Genomic DNA, 25134 nt, shown 5'->3' with positions numbered 1-25134 from the left:
GTGGTTTCAACCGATGGAGGTTAAGCTATTTAGACGGCGTCGTGGCAACTTATTCCTGTGTAGATTTAAGGTGAGGTGAAATTAGGTTTAACGTCGCGTCCAATATAGCGACGTGCATGCATGTGTGTGTGTGGCTGCTTGTACAAGTCTGGACTGTTGACGATTTATAGTGCTAGCTCATTGAGATATGATGCCGCAACGTGAATACCCCACTCAGACACAGTTTACTGACTCCGAGCGGAACAGTCCTTGTTTTAGCCCCTTAATGCCGACCGCCAGTCAGGCAGGGTAACAACAAGTACCATCTTTTAACGTCTTTTGGTATGACGCGGCCGGGGATCGGACCCCAGGTCTTCCGGTCTCCGGGCGGACGCTCTACCACTAGATCACGGAGGCGGTCGTGTTGATTTAATAACCTCTGTGTATTTAGATCGGGTCAGTTGTATATTAAAACTGACTAGTTTACTATGCGTGTTGCTAACTTGTGCATATTTGCCTGTTAGACGTAAACAATGCTGTGTGAGTTGAACTTTTAACAGTGTTTGCTTCAGCTTGGGTTAATAAATCCTTAAACTTCAGTCGGTTTATATTTGTCAGTGCACCTTAATACAATCAGCTTGACTAATTATTCATTTTAAAACTTCTCATGTGCGTATACGTACTTGGGCATAGGCTAATGAATCCCTTTTTGACATTTACGAGTCGGCGTCTCAGTGGGTGAGACGCTATTTTTACTATATGGCCGTATAGGCTTGAATGATTTTACGTCAGCCTCACCTGGAGGTAGAGCTGTTGTTGACTATACTATCGTTCCCATGAATATTTATGTTATATTACAAACTTCAAAGTTCAAACCATGTCCGATGTGATTAGCTCAACTCAACAAATGGGATGTAATAAAGTGTCCCATCACTCCATTTCAGATACTACTGTCACCTTACGTATCGATGTACAAAACGGTAACAATCCTTGTATTAAATATGACCTCCAATACATCCCACAAAGGTTTCTTGATGCAATGACGAGATGTCATTGCAGATACTGTAAGAAGCCATAGATCAACTGGATATTGCCCTGAATGATGAAAATGATGCAAATCCTGCTTATTTACCAAATCTTTGTCGATTTAATCCACACCGAAATGAATGAAAAACTATCCAAAATACATCTTAAAAAGAATAAAAAAGATAACAATACGCCAAGATACAAACTTTATTGGAATTGTGACCTGCAAAAGTTATGGGATGTTGTTTGCCAATGTGAAAAAGACAGTAGTCAAAGTATAAAGGATATGTTGGTGAGAAAAGGAGACAGGGAATTGCATAATGAATCTTGGAAAACGTCTGATCGTCTAAATCGTTATACAAATCGCAACTGTGCATGGAACCAGCAGGATAAACTAACTAACTTACTTTCGGGGAATACGGGAAAGAAATTTTGGAAGAAAATGAGAACCAATATCAAATCCCACAAGTTTTTGATGACGACGGCAAGGTTTGCTATGACCAGGATTTCGTGTTATCAAAATGGAAAAATACTCTAATAGAAGCACTTCTAACACCACCCACACTGTCTGTCCAAGTGATTTCAAAGTGTTTTTACCAGCAAATAGTGTGGATAAAATCTATTACTAGAAATGAAATAGAGAGAGCAGTTATCCAGTTAAAGCATGGTAAATCTACTGAAAAAGATGATATACCAGCGAGGGAATAAACAACTCCAGCTCTGTTTATCATGATACATAATAAATGATAGAATAATAAAATGTGATTTGAAAACGGTGCAACCCCATCAATATGGAACATTGGCATTATCCATCCTATCCCGAAAACAGATATACAGGATGTTTGAAACCCATAACAATATTTGGATACCACTTCATGTTGATATTTTGAATACAGAGTGGCTGTAAAAGAACAAATCATAAGCAGATGAACAAAAAGGTTTGGACCAGACGAGACTGCATCTATCATTTATGTTTCACAACGTCAGTGCAACGCAGAAAAATAAGTAACCAGCCTACTTTTGTTGCATTCATCGACCTTAAAAAGACGTATGGTGCTGTAAATAGACACTGTTTGCGGTAATATGTAATTATGTAATATTGGCGTCTATGGATATAACTGCAGTTTTTATATGTTGATACTAACTGTACAGTTAGGGTTCTCTCACAGAACATTTTGTATGTGAGCCTTGCAAACTATCACCTAATGATCTGTCTGAAGCTATTAATAATCTGAAGTGTAGTGTACAGGTTGATTATGCTACTATTTCTGTTTTAATGTCTGCAGACGCTTTGATTGCACCAGATAGGGCCTGGTGTAATAGATGGCCGTTAACAGTGAGTAAGAAGAAAACGAAACTTGTCCATTTTAGAAACCCTTCCCAACACAGATCGCAGTTTGCTTTAAGTATAACGGTTTAACAGTGGATTATACTGAATCTTATAGATACCTTGGACTTTGGTTAAATGAGGACCTAGACATGAAGAAGACTGTTAGAGAACTGGTAGGTCATTGTACCGTGACAGCATGACGTGGGAATGGATGACCAGTACTTCATTTTATAGCATTAAAGCATGACGTGGTTATAGATCAATAGTAGGCCATTGAAACCCGTTGTAGAAAGACATGGGTGAGATGGAACTTTACGTCATTATACCCCGTTAGAGCACAACCAAGTCATGGATCACCTGTAGGTCATTCTACCCAGTTACAACATGTCACAATATCTTATTCTATTGACTGACTATAGGTTAATATCATACATATATTAAACAACTAGCTATACACTGAATGTAGAATGTGAACAACATAGATGACCGTAAGAATATTTCGCTCACATTGCATTACTTCTTAAAACACATCCGTTTAAATACAATCTTTGCCTGTGATCGGAATTTGTCACTCATGAAACCATATATGATCGGATTGGATACTGAATTGATGAAGAATGTCCTAAAGAAAATGTTATACAGAGCCAATGGTGCTCCTTCCAGATGATCGTACGTGTGTTTCTGCACGGCTCTTGTCGCCATCAGAGCCAGGTGGGGTATAAAGCTAAGAATGAACACAGCTGTGATGATAAACATCATAAACGTGGTCTTGTGCGTCCCCTTCTTCAGAGCAGAGTTTACTTTTGCATCTTGTTCTATTGCATTTGTGCTGATTGGGGATGTCGGTGTCTCGTCGTTTGACGTGATCGTATCGTCACCCGACGGTAACTCACTCTGTGATAATATCACCGTGATGTCGCATGATGATGTCACAGTATCCTCACTCGTTGGTATGTTACCCTGTGGTGATTGCACTGCGTTGTCTTGTGTTGACGTGATTGACGTGTCAGTCTCATATGGTGCATCACTACAGTGGGTTGAACACACCTTGCTGTCAACATGTTTAGGACTCATTCCTTCTCTGTACCTCTTCTGTGCTCGGACTCTTTTCAGAATCAAGGCATAGAGGGAAGTAACAGTCGAAATATAAAGCACAGCTATGAGAAGCTGCATCCCATTAAACAGCCCTGGAAACGGAGTCGTTACCATGCTGTCATCCGTGGAGCATGCATAACCGACTACGGTTCTGTTAATGGTCTTTCTGCCTAGAATAACCATGGAGGGTGACGCAAGAATCAGAGCAATAATACACCCAATACCAACTGCAATTTTCGCCGTTTTCAAAGATATCTGAGACTTGAAAGGAGTACATACCCGTTTGTATCTGTCCACGGCTATGGACACAAGAACATATATTGAACTAATCACACAGGCCGTGACAACTGTACGAAACGCCCTGCAGAGCCATGGGACGTCGAAGGAGTAGAGATAGCGGATTACAACGATTTCTACTGGAATACACACAGTGCACACAACAGTGTCAGCAACAGCCAAGGCGATGATGAACAGGTGCGTGGTACTTCTCTTCAGCCTGACAGCATAGATATATATCACCAGCATGTTTCCGAAGAATCCAACCAGCATCAGAATCCCCAGGATGATAATGACAGGCGACATAAGTACTGCTATTTCGGTGTGGTATTCTTCAACCTTGTCCAACGTTGTATCTTTACCAGAAGTTGTAGATGCCATGGTGAACTGAAAGTATAGGAAGATAACAAGGAATGGAATGTTTGTGCGGGTTTTAGATACAAGGACAACATTTTGTCAGTATTTTTATTTCGTATAAATAAGGTTAATTTCATGTTATGGGGGTTAAGGGTATGGGGAAGCATATTTTTGTATAGACGATAAGAATCTCGTGTGTATGGATGTTCAATGGGGTAGGGATACCATTGTTGACATGAACTACTGAGGCTATAGAACGTATACAAACGTATTAGACAGATGTATGTACACATGCAAATGAAAAGTGATAAAATCCTTTTCGCGATCACCTGGTAACATCACTATTTATGAACGACCATGAGATAAGGGACCTGATGGGTGAAAAATCACACTTGACTTTATTTTATTTTTAAAAATAACATATCTTAGGAATGCAAAAATACGATACGCAAACAAACATGACTCATTTTCTGTAAAGACCAATTTTTCAGGCTTCATGACAATTCTGATCGTATAAGCTGAAATCCTATGAAAAGAGCTCTCAGCTCTGTGTTAGATGAAAATACTCATGATACATATTGTGTTTAATTGAATCAAAACGTTTGTGAACTGTTTATAATACAAACAAGCACTCAAACCTGTTTCTTCATCAAATACTGAAATAGTGATATTGGCCTGGAACTACAAAATTACTGTACTATTCCGGTCTTTATTATTTATATTTAAAATTCACCTTTCAAATTGGAGGAAGAACGTACAGTCAGATCATTCGCAGCCTTAGAGTGAAAATAACAACTTCATTACCCACTTTAGACAAGAGTCGAGGTCAAGATTTTACATTATCAAGGAGAAAACCCTTGACAATATTTATATTTTTACCATATTCATTCATCACACAATATCATATGTTAATAATGTTCAAAATCTTGACATTTCAATTCTTCTAAAGTGTCACTTGTAGGGTCATGCATCGTACAGTATACTTATCTCCCACTCCATGACTATTTTATCAGTGATTACACAAACTGTACATCTTTTTTCAATAATACATTCACAGGGAAGTAAAGCCTGGGGTCTTGTGAAAATCTTACATGATTGAATCAATGCTCATAGTGCATTAAATCTGTAAATCTGTGACGCTTCATTTTCAATCTTTATTTTCTTTTGGGGCTTTGCTTAATCTGGTTTTGGACCAAAAATACTTAAGGATTGACTGTGTATTTTTTTACGGTTCATTGAGGTATGAATCGAAAAACCGATGTGCAAACCGATGTGCAAACCGATGTGCGGATTCTTACAAAAGTTTGCACATCGGTTTTTCGATTCATACCTCATTGAACCGACAAAAATATACAGTCAATGCTCATAATTAAATTCGACAACGTAAAACATGCTTTATCTACAATAGTTTAACCCAAAACAGTTGCATATATCAAAACAGACAAACATGACGGCATTGATAAACATTCCAGGTGTAAGAATACATACAGTGGCGTGACATGAATCAGGTGATCGTTTAATTTATGCACTTAACTTGACAGGCCTACACAGTCAGTAGCCAATCAACGGAGAGTGGGATTAAAACAATGTTCATTGGACCTGTCAACTAAGACAAGAGGCGAAAAGAACTGCAACAGTCAGACTGTAACGAACCGGAAGAAATATGTCCGAGAGAAGGCGGTTGTTTCAAATAACATGGTCATTTACTGCGTGATTCAAACATTACTTCCCTGATTATGGTAAAACACAGTTGGAGAAATGCTAGTTATAAATGAAACCCGAAGACATGAAAGTTGAACCGAGGCGAGCGGGGAAAAAACAGGCGAGCGAGCCTGCACGTTTGCTGTTTCATTCATTCTCGGCCTTCAGTTTCAAAGGGTAGTTTGGACAATGAATAAGCATGAAAGTCGCTAAATGTCCTGTGCATGACGATACACGTGAGCAGAAAGGGAATTCCCTCGACTGTGATATTGGGATTCCCCGACATTCCACAGTAATAAAAGTAGTGCGCCACGGTGGGCGTGGCTTAATTTTTTACATTCATTGGGAAATGAATGCAATAACACGTGACCAATTCAGCTAATCAGAATGCAGGAATTTCCATGAACACAACGAAAATTTAATTATTAGATCTTGAAATGTGTTACCAGGTCTTATCATGAAAATACCATCTACGCTCATGGGAGAGTCCTTGTGGTGGGATAATGGCTCTATCATTGTTACTTGCCGCAACCATTGTAAATCTCACTTCATTACTGCTCGGGAAGTCCCGTAAAGATACCACACCTGGTTTCATCTGAAGACATCCTGAAGTGTTGGTACTTGGTAATCCCCGGGATGGGTCGGAACAGCCTCTTAAAAGCCTCCTTCCAGTCAAATGTCGCCACGACTGTGGCACTGTCATCATTCTGGTCACACTGAACCTTCTCATACTTTGATGGCCTCTTAAAGATATATGCTGTGTCATTTAAGAATGGGGCGGTCGGGTAGCCTGGTGGTTAAAGCGTTCGCTCGTCACCCCGAAGACCCAGGTTCGGTTTCCGACATGGGTACAATGTGTGAAGCCCATTTCTGGTGTTCCCCGCCGTGATATTGTATGAATATTATCTAAAAGTGGCGTAAAACCATATTCACTCACTCATTCATTCAAGAAGGAAACACTTGATCTTCGATACTTCTTCTTATTTAAGCCAAACGTTCAATACAATTATTCCTTCCTGCCAGAATCCTGGCAGAATACACCAATGAAAAGTATTCCTACAATTATCGGTAGTTGCGGTAGTAGTGGTGGTGGTGGTGGTGGTGGTCGTCGTCGTTGTGTCAATGGTATGTGTGATATCAGATGAGTAGTTTTCTTATTGTCTAATCATATCATCCCTTCTAGAGAATCCCTTACCACACTCTGGACAGAATGGTGATCCCATAGTGGATCAGCTTGAAATGACAGCTAGACGTATAATCCTTTGCTTTTATACTTTTTAAAGATTGGCCTCTGCAATCCAACTTATTAGGGTAGGCCGCCCATTTCACAAGGACACAAGTGTTTTCTCCACTCGCCACATACTTTCTCGCCATTTTGTTTTCATAAAAACTGCCTTGAACCGGGTCGTCTGTCACATCTTTCACATGATAAATAGAGGTTGAATAGAGTGTTTATTCCTAATACAGGACATTTACCATCCCCAAACACACAAGCATGACAACCACTTTATCATATAATGTCATTCTCTTATTCTGATTTCGAATACTCCCTTCACATTTCTCACAAATATAAACTAAACATATTGCAAGTTTTCCTTGAATGTGCGCACAAATATATTTTACGTCAGAAGGTAAGTGATGTTTCAGTCGTACAGTGACAACGGTTTCTAACTGAAACATGTTTATACAGTGGCGTAACTGCATATGGGCAAAACAACAACTGCCTCACAAATGGTTCTACTATGATATGCTATGCTATGCTATGGTAATTTGGAAACTGATCCCGCTAGGCTAGTGTCCTCGCTAAATTGCTTCGCAATTTATTACCCCAAAGTTACCAAAACATGTAAAATGACTCGGCTACGTCACAGTTAGACACTGATTTTCAGTATATTAGACTATTCTTTTGATAACGATAGCAATTATCACAGAAGTCTCTCCAGAATCTCGGTGGTTAATTCAGACACGATCGCCGAATGACAAGGGCGACGCCATGTTTCTTTGCAAACACTGACATTTGATATTTGCATGTCTATACGCATATGTCAAACAGATATCGTTGTTATCCGTTGGTTTTATCCAGCCGAGAAACCTACCCATTATATGATGAACAGGTATACCATCTCGATAGTAACGGCTTATAACTTTCTTGATAGTCTCTTTGAAAAGTATATTTTAGATGAGACGGTCTTACTTGATCTAAACTTAACTCTCACTCTTAGATTTTACAGGTTTGATTAATGTATCAATGTATTGTTCCTTCTACACAGCAGCTTCATTCTTCGTGTTAATATCTCATGGTGATCTTGGGTTTCCTTATCTGTGTGGTCTGTGATTATAGTCTGTCAGCAGATCGTGCAGTACATCCAAGTAACGATACGTTTGTTTGTAGCTGAAATATCTGCACATTGCTGTTTTGAGAGTGTCCCGCTCTTCATGCGTAGGAAGCCTTGGTTTCATTCTGGGTCACATAATACTTAATTCCCTTACTCTGTAAACATCCTTTCACCGTTGTATTGTTAAATTCCACTACCCTTATCCGAGGTGATATTATTAGGCATCGGAGCAGTTGAACCTATTCCCCTAAAGGCTTTCAGTACGAAGTCAGGGTCTTGTTTTCCAAAGGCTGTACACAGATACCTTGTGAATATATCGATTACCATCAGTAGATACTTGACACCATCATTGCAAGAGGCCAGGTTAGATGCATCTGCTAAGTCAATATCCCATCGATCATTCATACCTGAAACCACCGCTCTATTACATGTAAACTTGTAATGTAGAGGTCGTTGCAGTGAATAAACATCTTATGAGGCCAGCCTCTTTAATGTGGTGTAATGCGGTATCAACCTTTTGCCTTCCTTTTTCACCATAAACAGTTTTGATGTACCCGAAAAGGAGGCTGTATTTTCGGATTAAATTATATGGCAGAAAAATACCCCTTCCAACCTTGCGCTGGCATGTTGCTGAGATAAATGAAGAGAAGATGACGCTTTTTACAGATATCTACTACACAAATATAATTTCATGATTTTATATTTAGTCAACATGGGGAATCAGGTTCATGGACTAATTTTACCTTTGATATGGCCGACCTCGTTTGAATAATACATTGTTAAATTCATCCACGCTAGTCCATGACTTCTGTTGACACAGCAATGTTGATCTATTTATTTAAACCATCTTTATCCAGTTACTGCTCACTCGACCACTGCTCTATTTATAGCGCGGATTTCCCTGTCTTGTCATAGTGAAGGGACTGGATATACAGGTGTGCAATGCTTAGTGTCACGTCATGGATGGTCGAACACCAGGAGCTCAGGCCGTCAGATGTGTGCAGTATGTACAACAGGTGTTTTTCCTTTCCTTGTCATGCTCGCTTTCAATTTCCACGTGGATGAAATGTGTGTGGGTGTGAGAAAGGGAAGGTATTTCATATAAAGCACAAAAAAATACATCTGAAGACACACAATTAGTATAACATTTAAAACGAAATAATAGCAACAATTAATACAATCAACAATTGACATTTGAAATAGTACAGTGGGAGCGATTTGAGCACGGGGAGTGATTTGAGCTACCGAGAGTGAAGTGCTCTGAGCCTAAGTGATCACAGCCTAGGCTCAAAACACTCAAGAGTGATCTCAGCCTAGGACCCAATTGCAAGTCACTCTAGAGTGGTTTGAGCTGGGGATTGAGTTAAGCCACCTACATCGGCAGTGGTATTCCTGGAATGTTGCTAAAAGCGGCGTAAAAGGACGTATCCCACGACATGAATCTCTATCGATCACTGTTTTTCTTACCAGATTCGTCATAATATAGTAGAATTCATACCACTGCGGAAAAATACATTACTCCACATTTGCCATATCCACCCGGGATAGTCAGGGCAAACAGTAGGGTGTGTCCCTTGAAGTGTTGTCATAGTGACCCGGTTTCATGAAGAATAAATGTCATCCTATAATGAAGAACTATCACGTTTACCCATCTTCTACACTAAAACAAAGGGAACAGAGGACATGAGATATCACAAACCAGCAGGCACTTACCTACGTTGTTGACAAACAACCTCAGAGACTGCGGCAAGGAATGTGGGCCTTTCGACCAGGAAGTTTAACAGCGCTTCACTTTTTATCACTTGCAACACGCGTCGTTTAACATTAAATAAAGGAAACAAGTGTAACTTGTATATTGTACAGTGAATATCACCTTGGGTTGTGCAAAAGGTAGCTAGCTAAAGATCAAGCGGGACAGACAACTATTTTGTCCTCTTTGTTACATAATCTCGAGCCTAACTACAGTCTGTGCTAACCGTAAAGGGTTTAAAGTGGATTATACTGAATCTTAAAGATACCTTGGACTTTGGTTAAATGAGGACCTAGACATGAAGAAGATTGTTAGAGAATCATATAAAGAGAAAAGGGGGTTAAATGGAGAGCCAGGAAAAGAGAAAAGGGAGTTAAATAGAGAGCCAGGAAAAGAGAAAAGGGAGTTAAATAGAGAGCCAGGAAAAGTGAAAAGGGAGTTAAATAGAGAGCCAGGAAAAGAGAAAAGGGAGTTAAATAGAGAACAAGGAAAAGAGAAAAGGGTGTTAGATAGAGAGACAGGAAAAGAGAAAAGGGACTTGAATAGAGAGCCAGGAAAAGAGAAAAGGGAGTTTAAGAGAAAATCAGAAAGAGAGAAAAGGAAGTTAAACAGAGAGCCAGAAAGAGAGAAAAGGAAGTTAAAGAGAGAGCCAGAAGGAGAGACAAGGGAGTTTAAGAGAGAGCCAGAAGGAGAGACACGGGAGTTTAAGAGAGAGCCAGAAAGATGGAAAAGGAAGTGTGAGAACTTAGGTATTGAGCATGAGTTTATACTCAAGAGAACGAGACGTTAAGAATGCTACGGCAGGCAGTCAAGACAATGAGAATAGTGGGCCTAGCTTGAGGATGATTCCGAAGTAGACTTGTTCAGCAGTTTGAGCATGTGGCTACCGAGCTGAACTGGCCGCAGCTTACGGGGACTCATTTTTATGCAGGGCAAGTTTTATGGTAGGCGACTTTGGCTTACAATTTTATGGATGATTCGTTGGTTTGGGATTATGGAAGCAACTGAACTTATTATTTAACCAGTGTTGCAGGCAGTTTAGAAATCTGAAAAGGGGAGATTCTGAGATTTAATGCAAGTTTGTTTTTCAGGAGGTAAGTTTGTTTGATGCAGAAGATATTTGGGTGAGCATTATTATTGTGGATTTGTGGTATGAACAATCGTCTAATCGCTGACTGTCTGACCCAAAAGCGGAATAATCAAGTTATGTCTTGATGCTTGCGTTTTTTAATACCATTGTAATATAAGTTTCTACAAATTCCGCAGCACTAGACGTTTCTATAAAGTCGAGGGTGAGGATTTAGAATTCAGCACATGGAAGAGTCGTCATATAGCTGATATATTGCTCAGTGCGGCGTAATAACAAACAAAGTTACCATGATTTGTACAGAGGTAAGAGAACAATACAGTAACAAGTGGTACATAAATGGTATAGAGACGATCTCCACTGGAATGCAAACACTACACTACACACGACAACTAGATCCAGCAACAGAATGTTAATACTTCCTCAAATTATATAAACAAAATCCCAGGAAGAAATATTCCTCATCCAGCACTTTATATACACGTCATTATACCCTCCTTGCTTTCATGACAATAAGCGGAGGTGATGTGAAATGGGGTTTAATCGTCTAATTTGTGTTAAAAAAGAAGGATCAAAGGTGAATACAAGTAAAATTATGTACTATATATTCTGGGAGCTTGTTTACCTGGATTTAATCGTCTACACATGATATTATCCCAGCACTCCAGCACCCTGGTGTACACTCATGTCCTGTGGTGACATGCAATCACCAAAGGCACCGAGCCTGACCTCTCGATCCAGCACATGTTGCTGGGGGCCTACTCCAACCAGGACCCCACCTGGAAGTAAAGATGTATATCGAGTTTATATATTTTGCATAATATGGTCAAAGAACCGGAGAGCTCTCTTCATTTCCACCTTTCATGGCGGCACAACTGTATCACTTTACCCCATGACATGTACATGATGGCATCAGTATGTCATTGTTTGTTTGTTTGTTGTTAACGCCGCACACAGCAATATTCCAGCTGTATGACGGCTGTCTGTGAATAATCGAGTCTGGACCACACAATCCAGTCATTGACATCATGAGCATCGATCCACGCAATTGGGATACAATGAAATGCATTAACCGAGTCAGCGAGCCTGACCACTCGATTCCGTTAGTCGACCCCTTACGACAAACATTGTCGTCGTTTACTGAAAGCATGGTTGCTGAAGACCTATTCTACTCCGGATCTTCACGGGTCAGTATGTCATTGTACCGAGTATGGATACGTAGGCATGGATCATACAGCATGACGTGGGTATGGATGACCAATACGTCAGTGTACGCATTAACAGCATGACGTGGGTATGGGTCAAGAGTACGTCATTGTATCCATTCACAACGTTACGTGTGCTTGAAGGCACCAGTAGGTCATGTACACCCTTATAACATGGCATGGTCATGATGGCACTGGTAGGTCATTATACCCACATACAGCATGACGTGGGTATGGATGACCAATACGTCAGTGTACGCATTAACAGCATGACGTGGGTATGGGTCAATAGTACGTCATTGTACCCAGTCACAACGTTACGTGTGCTTGAAGGCACCAGTAGGTCATGTACACCCTTATAACATGGCATGGTCATGATGGCACTGGTAGGTCATTATACCCACATACAGCATGACGTGGTTATGGATGACCAATACGTCAGTGTACGCATTAACAGCATGACGTGGGTATGGGTCAAGAGTACGTCACTGTATCCAGTCACAACGTTACGTGTGCATGTAGGCATCAGCACCTCATGTAAACCCTTATGGCATGACGTGGTCATGACGCACTAGTACGTCATTCAACCCAGTTACACGATGTCACGATATGTTAATCTGTTGACAGTCTATGGGTAAATATCATACATATATTAGACAACTAAATATAAACTTATATTGTAGAATGTGAACAACATAATTCGGCCGAACGAATATTTTCGCACGTACTTGCATTACTTCTTAAAACACATCCGTTTAAATACAATCTTTGCCTGTGATCGGAATGTGTCACTCATGAAACCATATATGATGGGATTGGACACTGAATTGATGAAGTATGTCCTGAGGAATAAGTTATACAGAGCCAATGGTGCTCCCTCCAGATGATCGTACGTGTGTTTCTGCACGGCTCTTGTCGCCATCAGAGCCAGATGGGGTATAAAGCTGAGAATGAACACAGCTGTGATGATAAACATCATAAACGTGGTCTTGTGCGTCCCCTTCTTCAGAGCAGAGTTTACTTTTGCATCTTGTTGTCTTGGATTTTTGTTGATTGGAGATGTCGTCTTGTCGTTTGACGAGATCGTATCGTCATCCGACGGTAACTCACTCTGTGATAATGTCACCGTGATGTCGCGTGATGATGTCACAGTATCCTCACTCGTTGGTATGTTACCCTGTGGTGATTGCACTGCGGTGTCTTGTGTTGACGTGATTGACGTGTCAGTCTCATATGGCGCATCACTAGAGTGTGTTGAACATACCTTGCTATCAACATGTTTAGGACTCATTCCTTCTCTGTACCTCTTCTGTGCGCGGACTCTCTTCAGGATCATGGCATAGAGGGAAGTAACAGTGGAAATAGAAAGCACGGCTATGAGAAGTTGCATCCCATTAAACAGCCCTGGAAACGGAGTCTTTATCATGCTGTCATCCGTGGCGCATGCGTAGCCGATCACTGTTCTGTTTACAGTCTTCGTGCCTAGAATAACCATGGAGGGTGACGCAAGAATCAAAGCAATAACACACCCAACACCAACTGCAATTTTCGCCGTTTTCAAAGATATCTGAGACTTGAAAGGAGTGCATACTCGTTTGTATCTGTCCACGGCTATGGATACAAGAACAGATATTGAACTAATCACACAGGCCAGGACAATCGTACGGAACACCCTGCAAAGCCATGGGACGTCGAAGGAGTAGAGATAGCGGATTACAACGATTTCTACTGGAATACACACAGTGCACACAACAGTGTCAGCAACAGCCAAGGCGATGATGAACAGGTGCGTGGTACTTCTCTTCAGCCTGACAGCATTGATATATATCACCAGGATGTTTCCGAAGAATCCAACCAGCATCAGAATCCCCAGGATGATAATGACAGGCGACATAAGTACTGCTATTTCGGTGTGGTATTCTTCAGCCTTGTCCAACGTTGTATCTTTACCAGAAGTTGTAGATGCCATGGTGAACTGAAAATATAGGAAGATAAAAAGGAATGGAAGGACATTTGGGTACGATGACATGCATCAATCAAGTTAGCAAACCTGACCACTCGATCCCGTTAGTCGCCTCTTACGTCAAGCATAGTCGTCTTTTACGGCAAGCATGGGATGCTGAAAACATTTTCTTACCCGGATCTTCACGTTCCCTATTTGATAGTGATTCATAAACACAGCCCGTGAAGATCCGGGTAAGAATAAGTCTTCAGCAATCCATGCTCACGATGTCAATCACTGGATTGTGTGGTCCAGATTCAATTATTTACAGACAGCCGTCATATTGCTGAAAGATTGCTGAGTGCGGCGGTAAACAAGAAACAAACCCAACCAAATCATGCATAAGCTCGTGCTTATGATATAGTTGGAATCATACAAAGGCCTCTGCTTTTAGCATGGAAATGTTTTGTCGCTTTTATCAATATACCCTTTTAAATGTAAACGATTACGATTAGCTTTGTAACTTTAATCAAGGTGAGTCATGTGACGTCAACGGTCTCATGATAAGGGGCACGGGTGGCCCAGTCGTCTAAGGCGCCGCGGTTCGCTGTGCAGAGTTGCGACCCTTGGGCACGCCAGAAACCTATGATTGTGGGTTAGAATCCGATTATGTTTCTAGGTTTGTCAGCACCATACCCGTGCTCGTGGGTTTAAATGAAGTGGTAAACGTCTGTGACCTGCATCACTTCGGGCTTTCCTCCCACATTAAGCTGACACGCCGGGATATAACTGGAATACTGTTAAAAGCGGCGTTAAACCCAACTCACTCACTCACTCACTGTCTCATGATAGGAAGCGTCTGCAACTGGAGCCAGACAATGACTCATTTCATAGCTCAGTCGCCTCATGAAGTCGACAGGTTCATCGAGAACGACAAGGAAATTATCCTTTTAGGATGTCATTCCCTATGATTATAATTATATTTGTAATTAGCAGTGTTCCCATCCCGATGTTGATGAGAATAACATGATACTTCCTTGTCGTGACTGCACACATGGCATGACTTAATGGGTGCCGCTTGCCATGCGTTAAAATCGTCTGGAAATGTACAACTTGAGTGCGACGGATGTGAATAATTGATACAAACTGACGTCCAAAAGAAACTTTACCAGAGTTTGAAATCACTCTTGCTCAAAAACAACAAAACATACATGCATGAAGTAAAGTGTATTGAGAAGATCAATATATCAACATAATCAACACTGAAAATGACAATCATACCGCGACCGAGAATGACGTCAGAGCCCCCCAAAGTTGGTTGTGGTACAGAACTCGAGCTTTCAGAATCATTGACAACAGGCAGAGTACATAAACAATCGCTCACGTTCAATAACAAGTCATTAGTAGCGTGTGTGACCACCAAATGCCTCAATACACGCAAAAACTCTTCGACGCACAGAAAAAGTCAGTCGTCTGATGAGGTCACGTGGGATTTGACGCCATCTTCTTGGAGGGCCAAGATTAGTTCTTGCCGGTTGGCCCAGAGTTGTTCTATGGGGGACATGTCGGGTGAACGTGCAGGCCACGGCAGGGCGTTGACGTTGTTGGCTGCGAGGAAGTTAGTGACAATTCTGGCTGTATGGGCTCTAGCGTTGTCATGCTGATAAATGACACCAATGGCTGCTGTTGGAGAAATGGTAGGACAACTGGACGAAGAATGTTATCCATGTAACGCTGAGCTGTCAAGTTTCCGTCAACGATGACCAGCGATGTCCTCTCCTGCCCACAGATCCCTCCCAATACCATGACACTCCCTCCACCATATGGTACGACCTCCTGTACGCAACACGCCGCCGTTCGTTCACCCCTTCGGCGGTAAACACGTTGCCTTCCATCAGCCCTAAACATACAGAATCGACTTTCGTCAGTGAAGACAACCCTCTGCCAGTCACGTCGTTGCCAACGTCGTACAGTCCGGGCCCATCTCAATCGCAGACGACAATGTTGCGCTGTCAATAGCTGTCCTCTGTATGGTCTAAAAGCCCTGATTCCATGAGCCCTGAGTCTCCTGGCCACTGTCTGTCGACTAACCCTGTGACCTAAGGCATTTGTGGCCGATGACGTCACTGTCAGGAAGCGATTTCGGAGGTGCAAGGTACGCAAGTACCGGTCATCATGGGGCGTGGTCACCCTGTGTCTGCCTGTTCTTGGCCTGTCAGCGGTCCGCCTAGTAACGTTGCATCAAGTTGGTAACGGCAACACGGGAGCAACCAAAGGTTTGTGCAATATGGGCGTGGTTGGCTCCCATCTGTACCATACCCAAGGCTCGTTCACGTTGTTCGACTGTGAGCCGTGGCATTTCTTTTGTGTTTTTGTATAACTGTAGATGTCTGACTTGCCGTTGCAATCGTTTTATACCCTTACCCGCACGTGCATTTGCAGTTGTCCGTGGTGCACGTGTTTTTCACTTTTTCGCATGTTATTTCGCAAACATGTAACAAACGATTAACATTTTCTGCATACACTATTGTTGTATTTATGTTATGTGTTTTAGATAGACTTCATCTGAAAAAAAAAAATATACTTTGTCTGAAATTTATATTTTCAGTTGGTAAAGATTCTTTTGGACGTCAGTCTATTACAAGGGTTGTTGTCGAAACGATAAATAGCATTAAGTAGTGTCAGGTGTCTACTCTAAATATATCTTTCTACATTCAATGTATCCTGAACTAGGCTTCCTGCCTTGTAGCCACATGGTGACCCCGGGGACGAAGACCACGAAGTAATAATAATAATAATTGCAGATTAGGGACAAACTCCAGAATGCCCATATCAAGGATAACCTTCAGGCAGAGTACAAATGTAGACTTAAGAAAATCTGGAGTTCAGAGCTGAGCGCTCGCAATAAACTTAAAGCCACAAATACTTATGCTGTACCAGTCCTTGCATATTCTTTTGGTGTTGTTGTTTGGACGAAACAAGAAACTCAGGGTATTAACACCCTCACACGAAGAATCATGTCAGACAATAGATCCCACCACCCTCGCTCTTCCCTCAATCGCTTATATTTACCAATCATAATGGGAGGGCGTGGTTTGATTAACGTTGGGGCTCTTCATGATAGAATTGTTTTGTGCTCTTTTGCACACATCTATTTGTCTGATGATCCTCTTGAAGCATGTCCACAATCATGATGAAAACAAGGCATTCCACAGTTTTCGTAAACGAGCCAAGGATGTGGGACATAATCAGTGTTGATTTTGTTGATGGCTCTGTACTGCTGGACGGTACAGAAATGAGTGTCAACCAAGCGAAGTGCCATATCAAGTCGGCACAGACTCAGAGTTTCAAGGAGAGGCTAGTGTGTTGAGAAGATCAGCAACCCTGCAGAGTCTTTCGCTTGGATGAAGTCGGCTGGCCTGAAAAGTGAAACAGAAGGTTTTCTGTTTGCTGCTCAGGACCAGTCACTTCCCACTCGAAACCGTCAATGTGTGATTTTGTATCAAAATGTAAATATGAAATGTATATTATGTAATGAATTAAATGAGTGAGTGAGTGAAATGTAACGTCACATCGGCAATATTTCAGCCATATCGTGACGAAACAGTTATAATTATTATATTTTGATTTAATTAAAAAGCTGTCAACGATGGACAATAAGATAACTGGAGTATCACAGTTTCGATTTTAAAACTAGTTGAGAACAGTTCAAAGAATACATTTTCATTCAACAATACAATATAAAAATGGGCTATAGATCACCAGCAACCAAAGTGAGGCCACCTCACTAAGGACCGTGGGGACTTACATTACTTATGCTACCTGCACGGTTCCCCAGCAGGATTTACACCAACACTTCAGCTGCCCGGTGATGGGATGCAATTTAGCCAACAGTTAAAATAACATATATACTACGTTTAAAACGGATGTAAGCATAAATGTACTTTGAATGATGTGGTCTTACATATCCTCTCAGGGGGACAATAATTTAACGCTACTTCAACCCCCTTTGAGGATATAGCCACTAACAATCTAAGTTACTTATTATACATTACCAATATAAAAAATAGCTATTTACACAATTCAAAATTTATCAATAAGTTCAATTTTTTTTAAAAAGCCCATAATTAAATGAGAATTGATTCTATTAAAAAGATCCGTCATTGATGATGATTTGAAATATTTTTCCCTTGTGATGGAAAAATCAACACAGTCAAGCAGGACATGCTTGACCGTGATTCTTTCATCACAGGGGATGCAGAATGGACGATCCTCACCTTTTAATATATATTCATGAGCATACCTGCTATGGCCAATACGACATCGTCGTATTATGACCTCTTCAAATCTGGACTGACAACCCAAGTAGGTGTAGCCAATAGTTGGTTTAAGTTCATGTAATTTATTTATACCTACTTGAGTGTCCCACTTCTTTTGCATTAGACCATGGATGTAAGATCTAATCACAGGTTTATAATCAGTGTATGGGATCAGAAGTGGTGTCACAGTGAATATAATGATACAGTCCAACACATTAGCAGTGGATGCCCAGCTTTGGCACAAACACAGTATCACGACATGATGGTGTAGCTCGATCATTATATTACCGTCTTCGCCATGCTTGCGGTTTTGACACACAGATCCCTCCATGGTACGACCCAGAATATGTAGAGGGCGTCATCGAAAATGATAAATTGTTATCCCAATTGTTATCGGTGCCTTAGGTTTGGTACCTCCCATTGTTGACTGAAATTGGGAGGGTACCCGGGTTTGCTACCAGGAATACAGCCCTTCTGACAATCTGGGTAATACAGAAGGTAGTGTGTTTGGGAGTCTTCACATTCTCCGAAAGGTTCTGGGTGGGTTTGACTAGGCAGTGCTTTCCGGGAGAAGGGGCAAGGGCCCTGATCTGATGATGAGCCTAACCAGCCTGGGCCTATATAACCGAAGCAGCCTGTAAGGCCCTAGAAGGTTGACAGCCACTTTACCATCTCATTCTACCGAGTATCCATACACTTCTGGGTGAATTCGATCAAACTCACATGCCTTCGGAGACACCACATGTGCTACATGTGCTGCATGTGCTGCATGTGCTTCATGTGCTGCATGTGCTTCATGTGCTGCATGTGCTTCATTGGGGGCAGGACAAAAGACGCCCTGGAAACACTCAGCAGTCCCTCATCCAGCTACTCTCTGGGACCGACGTTGTTTATCTTCACCTGATATGCGACCTGTGAGCTGTGCACAGGACCGCGTGTCACCACGTTGTATCCCCGCATGTCAAAAGAGCAAGCTAATGGGGATTGGACTCGATTATTTACAGGTCACCATAAAATAGTTTGGATAGTAATAGTTGACCTTAAAAATCTTTCTCTCACTCATCCACCCATGGTGCCCGTACAACAATTTTCTATCACCGACGGCCCAATGATACCACTACTAATTTGAAATGCTGTGGCGTTCAACCTCAACTCTCTCACATGTGACAGTACATTTATGGTGCTTTCAGGGGAGTCCGGGTGACCCCTATCTCGAAACGAATTGTACCTAGAGGTAAAAGTGTATGCTAGTCAACCTAAAATACCCATGTTATATTCGTTCATGGATAAAATATGTAGAGCCCTTTTATAGTGTCCCCGGTCGTGATATTCCTCGGATAATGCTTAAAGCGGGGTAAAACCATGACCACTTGACTCGACGATATGAATCGCTATCAATCACTGGTTTGCCTTAACAGATTCGTCATAATATAGCAGTATTAATACCATGCGGAAAAATACATTACCCCACATTTGACCTATCCATCCGGGATACTCAGGGCAAACAGTACGGAGTGTCCCAAGGAATGTTGTCATAGTGACCCGGTTTCATGGAGAATAAATGTCATCCTATGATATGGTACTATCACGTTTACCCATCTTCTGCACTAAAACGGTGAGAACAGAGGACGTGAGATATCAAAAACCAGCAGGTACTTACCTATGTTGTTGACAACCAACCTCAGAGGCTGCGGCGAGGAATGTGGGCCATTCGACCAGGAAGTTTAACAGGGCTTTCCACTTGCAACACGCCCATTCCTACATCAAATAAAGGAAACAAGTGCAAATCGTTTATTGTTCGGTGCATATCACCCGTGGGTTGTGCAACTGGTATCTAGCTATAGATCAAGCTGAATAGACAAACAAACTGCCCTCTGTGTTTTAAGTATACACAGAAACTTGCGCGGATTCTGATGTTTGGAAAAGTAGGGGTTCGGCAATTCACTTTCAGTTATTATGTAATTATGTGTCAATGTAATCACTAAATAGGGTCAGTCATTGTGTTGTTATATGTTTACTTTTAGGATATCCAAATGTATACATGTTTATACCCCAAACAAATAAACCACACACCAGCCAGCTCGCGTTGTACGTGGAAACCAGGCTAAACCTGTTCGGCAAAAATCTCTTTGTGACATGGGATGACGAAGTTATTTTATAAACCTGTAGTGGCGTCATCCGACTGTTTTACGGGGCCTCAAGTTTGTTGATAAACCTCGAAGGAAGTCAAGATCGTTGAATCCAGGGCATCCTCCATTATGCTATCTGAATGCCGGATTTCACGGATCTCGTCTGCTTTTGATGTTTATCCACAATTTGAAGAACGCCACACCAAGATTAATATCCATTTATTATGCATCTACTGTTGACTTTTGACGGGTTAAAAATCACAATTTGTTTACATAAACATTCCTTAACATGAATCGAACTTGCAAAAATGTCACATATCATGTTTAATATTGTAACCCACTGTCCTCCCACAGAACCACCGCGGACAAGTGATGAAAGTGTGTTCAATCTTACATGCCATGACTTCAGATGTGTACATGCTGCACGTGGTCTTTCTCTGGTAAAGGTCTTGGAATTCGTTTTATTGTTGTATTGTTTCACTATGAGGTATCCCGATGGGTATTTTCATTCGTTCTGGTATATCTTGTATTTATTATTTTCTACATATAAATATGTGTCTCACGTGGCTACAATGTTACTAGTGACCTTGTGCTTGGAGTGGAATACATATCTCACGAGTCTAATGACAAACTACCATGGGATATATTGTATACTGCATTTCTCATTGCATTTCTGGTGACTAGTGTGTGTGAGAGAAAGAGAGAGTGCGTGTATGTGACATTATTACATGTATGCCAAGTGTCATTGTCCCTTAACACAGAGACCGCCTCCGTGGTCTAGTGGAAGAGCGTCCGCCCGGAGAGCGGAAGGTCCGGGGTTCGATCCCCGGCCGCGTCATACCAAAAGACGTTAAAAGATGGTACTTGTTGTTGCCCTGTCTGGCGCTCGGCATTAAGGGGCTAAAACAAAGAATGGTCGGCTCGGAGTCAGTATACTGTGTCTGAGTGGGGTATTCATGTTAAACTGCGGCATGATATCTCAGTGAGCTAGCACTATAAATCGGCATCAGTCCGGACTAGCACAAGCAGCCACGCAAAAACACACACGTACATGCACGTCGCTATATAAGTGCAATAATCTTGGACGCGACGTTAAACCCCATTTCACCTCACCTCACCTTAACACAGTTTATATGGAACTACGTGAACAAAGAGCTAAATGTATAACTATGGGCCGATATTAATTGACATTTCTCATGTGTTTACATGCTTTCCCATGTGTGAGGCGTTATAGATATTTTTCAAACAATATTATTAATACAGAGGGATATACATCTTTCACATGTCTCCTCTGAAATGGCATATATTATACACAACTGTTCATTTTTTAAACTTGGTTTCCTCTTTATAAGAATAAATAACGCACGATATCAACTTTATTATTATTACTTATACAAGTTAACTTTTTACGTTCACTTTCGTACAGTGGGCAATTGAGTAGATCCATGGTATTCCGAATCAGGTACTAAACATACGGGACACATGACTTCGGGATCATTTATGGCACAAAGTGAGTGTGAGTAAAACCATTAATATCATTACATTTTTTTTATCCATATTAATATCCATTCCCCATGTTAGCGAATAGGTATATAGCAAGTTTCGAGTTTCTTTTGCAGGGTTCAATGAAAATTGAAAACAGTAATGGACTGAGAGTACATCCCTGGCGGACATCAGAAGAGTGAGTGAGTATGGTTTTACGCCGCTTTTAGCAATATTCCAGAAATATCACGGAGGGGGGCGCTGTAAATGGGCTTCACACATGGACATCAGAAGAACATATGAAATATTCTGATATTTTCTTACCACTTCCTATGACAATTTCACACTATCATACATACTCTTAATAAATTAGCATACATATTTTTAATAATCTAACAAAACTTCCCCTATACTCCAATTTACAATAAAACGTAACAACTTTTTTTCAAAAGATCAAATGTTTTTTCCAATGTACCCTTTCCCCGAGTTACATATTTATGGACAGGTGATTGGAGGATATTAATATTATCTGCAGTAGAATGTCCCTTTCTAAAACCGCCGTGGTATTCTTCAACCATATTCCTTGTTTCTACAAATTGATCTAATCTCTAACTAAGGACTTATAACAGTGTGATACCTCTAATTATTGGATAGTGGCCAATCAAATCTGTGGTCCGACTGTGGGAAATATGCCTGTAATCGATATCTGACACAACAAAATAGTTTAATATAGAACTAAGATAGCTGGTTTAAGCTTTTCTATCGATTTTAAAACTTCACATTCAGTAATGTCACTTAATAGATAATCGGGTAGTTTTAAACATGAAAATCTCTTTGTTAATCACCAAAATATAATACCCTTCCTTCCATTGCAGCCTTACATAACTAGCTAGAAACTATTTTTCGGAATGATTGCTGCTTCAAATGACTAATATGCTTAAATCATCTGTTTGCTATTCAAATAACAAGGAATTAAAGAGACCAGAACTCCAAAGAAAGAAATATAACGCCCGAATCAAACAACGTTTGCTGTTTATTATTTTTGTTTTATACCTGTGAAGATGAACATTGCCACGGTGCACCACATACTCTTTATAAATTCCGCAACAGTAGTATCAATACTTACATATACTATAATATTAATTTCTTTCAGCATTTCTCAGAAGGTTGGTGCTTCTAATCGGTTTCGCACTTCATCTCTATCATCATATTTCCACTTATATTTTACCCTTGTTGTTGAACTTTCTGATTCAGCCGAGAGTCTAATACAATTTTGATATTGTCATAACATGACTGACAAAGGCCGATGGTTAGATAACGTAAATTGGATATAACAGTATAATAGTCAGTATATTGGAAAGAGACTGTGACATACCTATATAATCAGAGGAAATGTAACCATTAATAACCGATATAGGTGAAGTCACTGGTAACATCCGAAAATCTTCAATAAATTATTAAAAAATGCAACAATGTTGTGTGATCCCCATATACATCAACGCCATGCTTTTTGTGCATAGAGACTTTGTGTCGATAGAGGCTTGAAACTGAATGTAAATATGTATTTGGTTTTTTTTCGTATGTACTGTAAGATTAATCGAGCTGTTACTGTTTCCTGTCCGGCTGATGCAGGTTCACTGAAACAACATAAACCGAAAGTAGGTATTTTGTTCAAGTTTCACTTTATCTTCAGCAGCCGTGGTTAGTCATTACGTCATTAGGAGTCACTCCAGGCATGGAACTATGTTACTAGAATATGATTGGCATATTTATGTATACCTGACAATATCTAACAATATATGTCATTCCACAAAACGGTATATATTGCCATACTTTACACAACAATCGAACATGACAAAAGGACATCGATATTAATTAATATTCATGTGAGACACCAGTACACCTACACGCGGTGTGTAAGTTCTGGCTGTGATATATAAGTCTTCCATGTCTCAGCCTTACTAGTACGGCATGATGGTATGGGGGGGAAAGTTGACCGGCGTCAAATCATACCTCATTACCGAGAGATCTCGATCACTCATGCTACCTTACTTACCTATTACTTACCTATTCTCAAACAAGTTGCACAATGTTGTGTGATCCCCATATACATCTAGGCCGTGCTTTTTTGTGCATACAGACTCTGTATGTAAGTGTGTCGATTGAAGCTTGGAACTGAATGTAAATACGTATTTTGGGGGTGTTTTCGTATGCACATTAATGATGTTGTTATGACGCATGTCATGTTTATTTCAAGCTGGATAAATCTATGTACACCGTCCCATCCTCTGAGTAATGTAATTAATATACCGCTATACCTTTCAAAAGTTGAATAGTATGTACGGTGAGTGTGATCCGTTCCAATGATTTTGTCAATCAATTCACACTATAAGGTTCTGATAATGTGTGAACAAATCATACAGAACACTGCAGTGTTACTGTCGGGAACTCCAGTTGCATATTGACAGATTCTAACGGGTCGACCCATACCCCCAGTTGGGACATAGAAAAACGGATACCAAATCAGGGTTTCCCCTGATGCAGGATTCTTGCGTATATGACTCTCAATTAAGGAAAAATACGTCCAGAAAAAAATGACTGCGTCATGACTGACGCAATTTCAAAATATCTATGTTGTTGTTTACCAGCTTTGGAATGAAAATATTACAACTACTCACCTGAACTTAATTTATAAACATTTTCCGAAGACAATATACGCAAACGTCTTAAAATTTACGTCTAGTTTTTAATTAATCGTCGTTTTTAGAAGTAACATAACTTCGCATAACACCACTGCCACGGGCTAATTTGCATAGCCTGTCACATGACCAGACCTTTCTCTCGTTTTAAAACAAACGCTAAAAGTAGAACAGCCGGGGGCTTTACATATTGTTTTGCATAATTATATAGATATGCTACCAAAACTGTGCGACTGTGAGGTACACGACAAAATATATTTATTCATCAAAGTGAACGTAACTCTCACACTCCGTGTGGCTTCGATGACTGCACGTGATGTAAACAAAGGAAAACTCCACAACTGGACAAAGTTTTTCACGTTTCGGCATATTTTCTCACTAAAAGTTAACCATAACATGTTTATCTAAATGTGTAGATTTG

At 40.7% G+C, this 25134-nt stretch overlaps 2 protein-coding genes across 5 annotated transcripts; both read right to left on the bottom strand.

Annotated features, from left to right (window-relative positions):
• Positions 1-1198: 1198 nt before the first annotated feature.
• On the bottom strand, positions 1199-11700 carry LOC124149209 (neuropeptide S receptor-like). 2 transcript variants are annotated; one of them, XM_048391818.1, is made up of 2 exons: positions 11563-11700; positions 1199-4093 (listed from the first exon to the last, which is right to left on the bottom strand). In XM_048391818.1, the coding sequence occupies exon 2, from the start codon at positions 4085-4087 to the stop codon at positions 2849-2851; it is 1239 nt and encodes a 412-aa protein (XP_048247775.1). In that variant the 5' UTR covers positions 4088-4093; positions 11563-11700; the 3' UTR covers positions 1199-2848. The 2 variants fall into 2 exon arrangements, with proteins under 2 accessions (XP_048247775.1, XP_048247774.1); XM_048391817.1 differs by lacking the exon at positions 11563-11700 and adding an exon at positions 9814-9924.
• Positions 11461-20150, bottom strand: LOC124149182 (neuropeptide S receptor-like). 3 transcript variants are annotated; one of them, XM_048391823.1, is made up of 3 exons: positions 20064-20150; positions 12871-14117; positions 11461-11716 (listed from the first exon to the last, which is right to left on the bottom strand). In XM_048391823.1, the coding sequence occupies exon 2, from the start codon at positions 14109-14111 to the stop codon at positions 12876-12878; it is 1236 nt and encodes a 411-aa protein (XP_048247780.1). In that variant the 5' UTR covers positions 14112-14117; positions 20064-20150; the 3' UTR covers positions 11461-11716; positions 12871-12875. The 3 variants fall into 3 exon arrangements, with proteins under 3 accessions (XP_048247780.1, XP_046376552.2, XP_046376562.2); XM_046520596.2 differs by having other exon boundaries at positions 11461-14117; XM_046520606.2 differs by lacking the exon at positions 20064-20150 and adding an exon at positions 19870-20018 and having other exon boundaries at positions 11461-14117.
• Positions 20151-25134: the final 4984 nt, after the last annotated feature.

The sequence above is a fragment of the Haliotis rufescens genome, unplaced genomic scaffold, assembly GCF_023055435.1.
Source record: "Haliotis rufescens isolate VD_foot unplaced genomic scaffold, xgHalRufe1.0.p SCAF_1, whole genome shotgun sequence".
Taxonomy (NCBI): Eukaryota; Metazoa; Mollusca; class Gastropoda; order Lepetellida; family Haliotidae; genus Haliotis; species Haliotis rufescens.
Note: the sequence above shows the minus strand (reverse complement) of the source record. Positions and strands in the feature narration are given on the sequence as shown.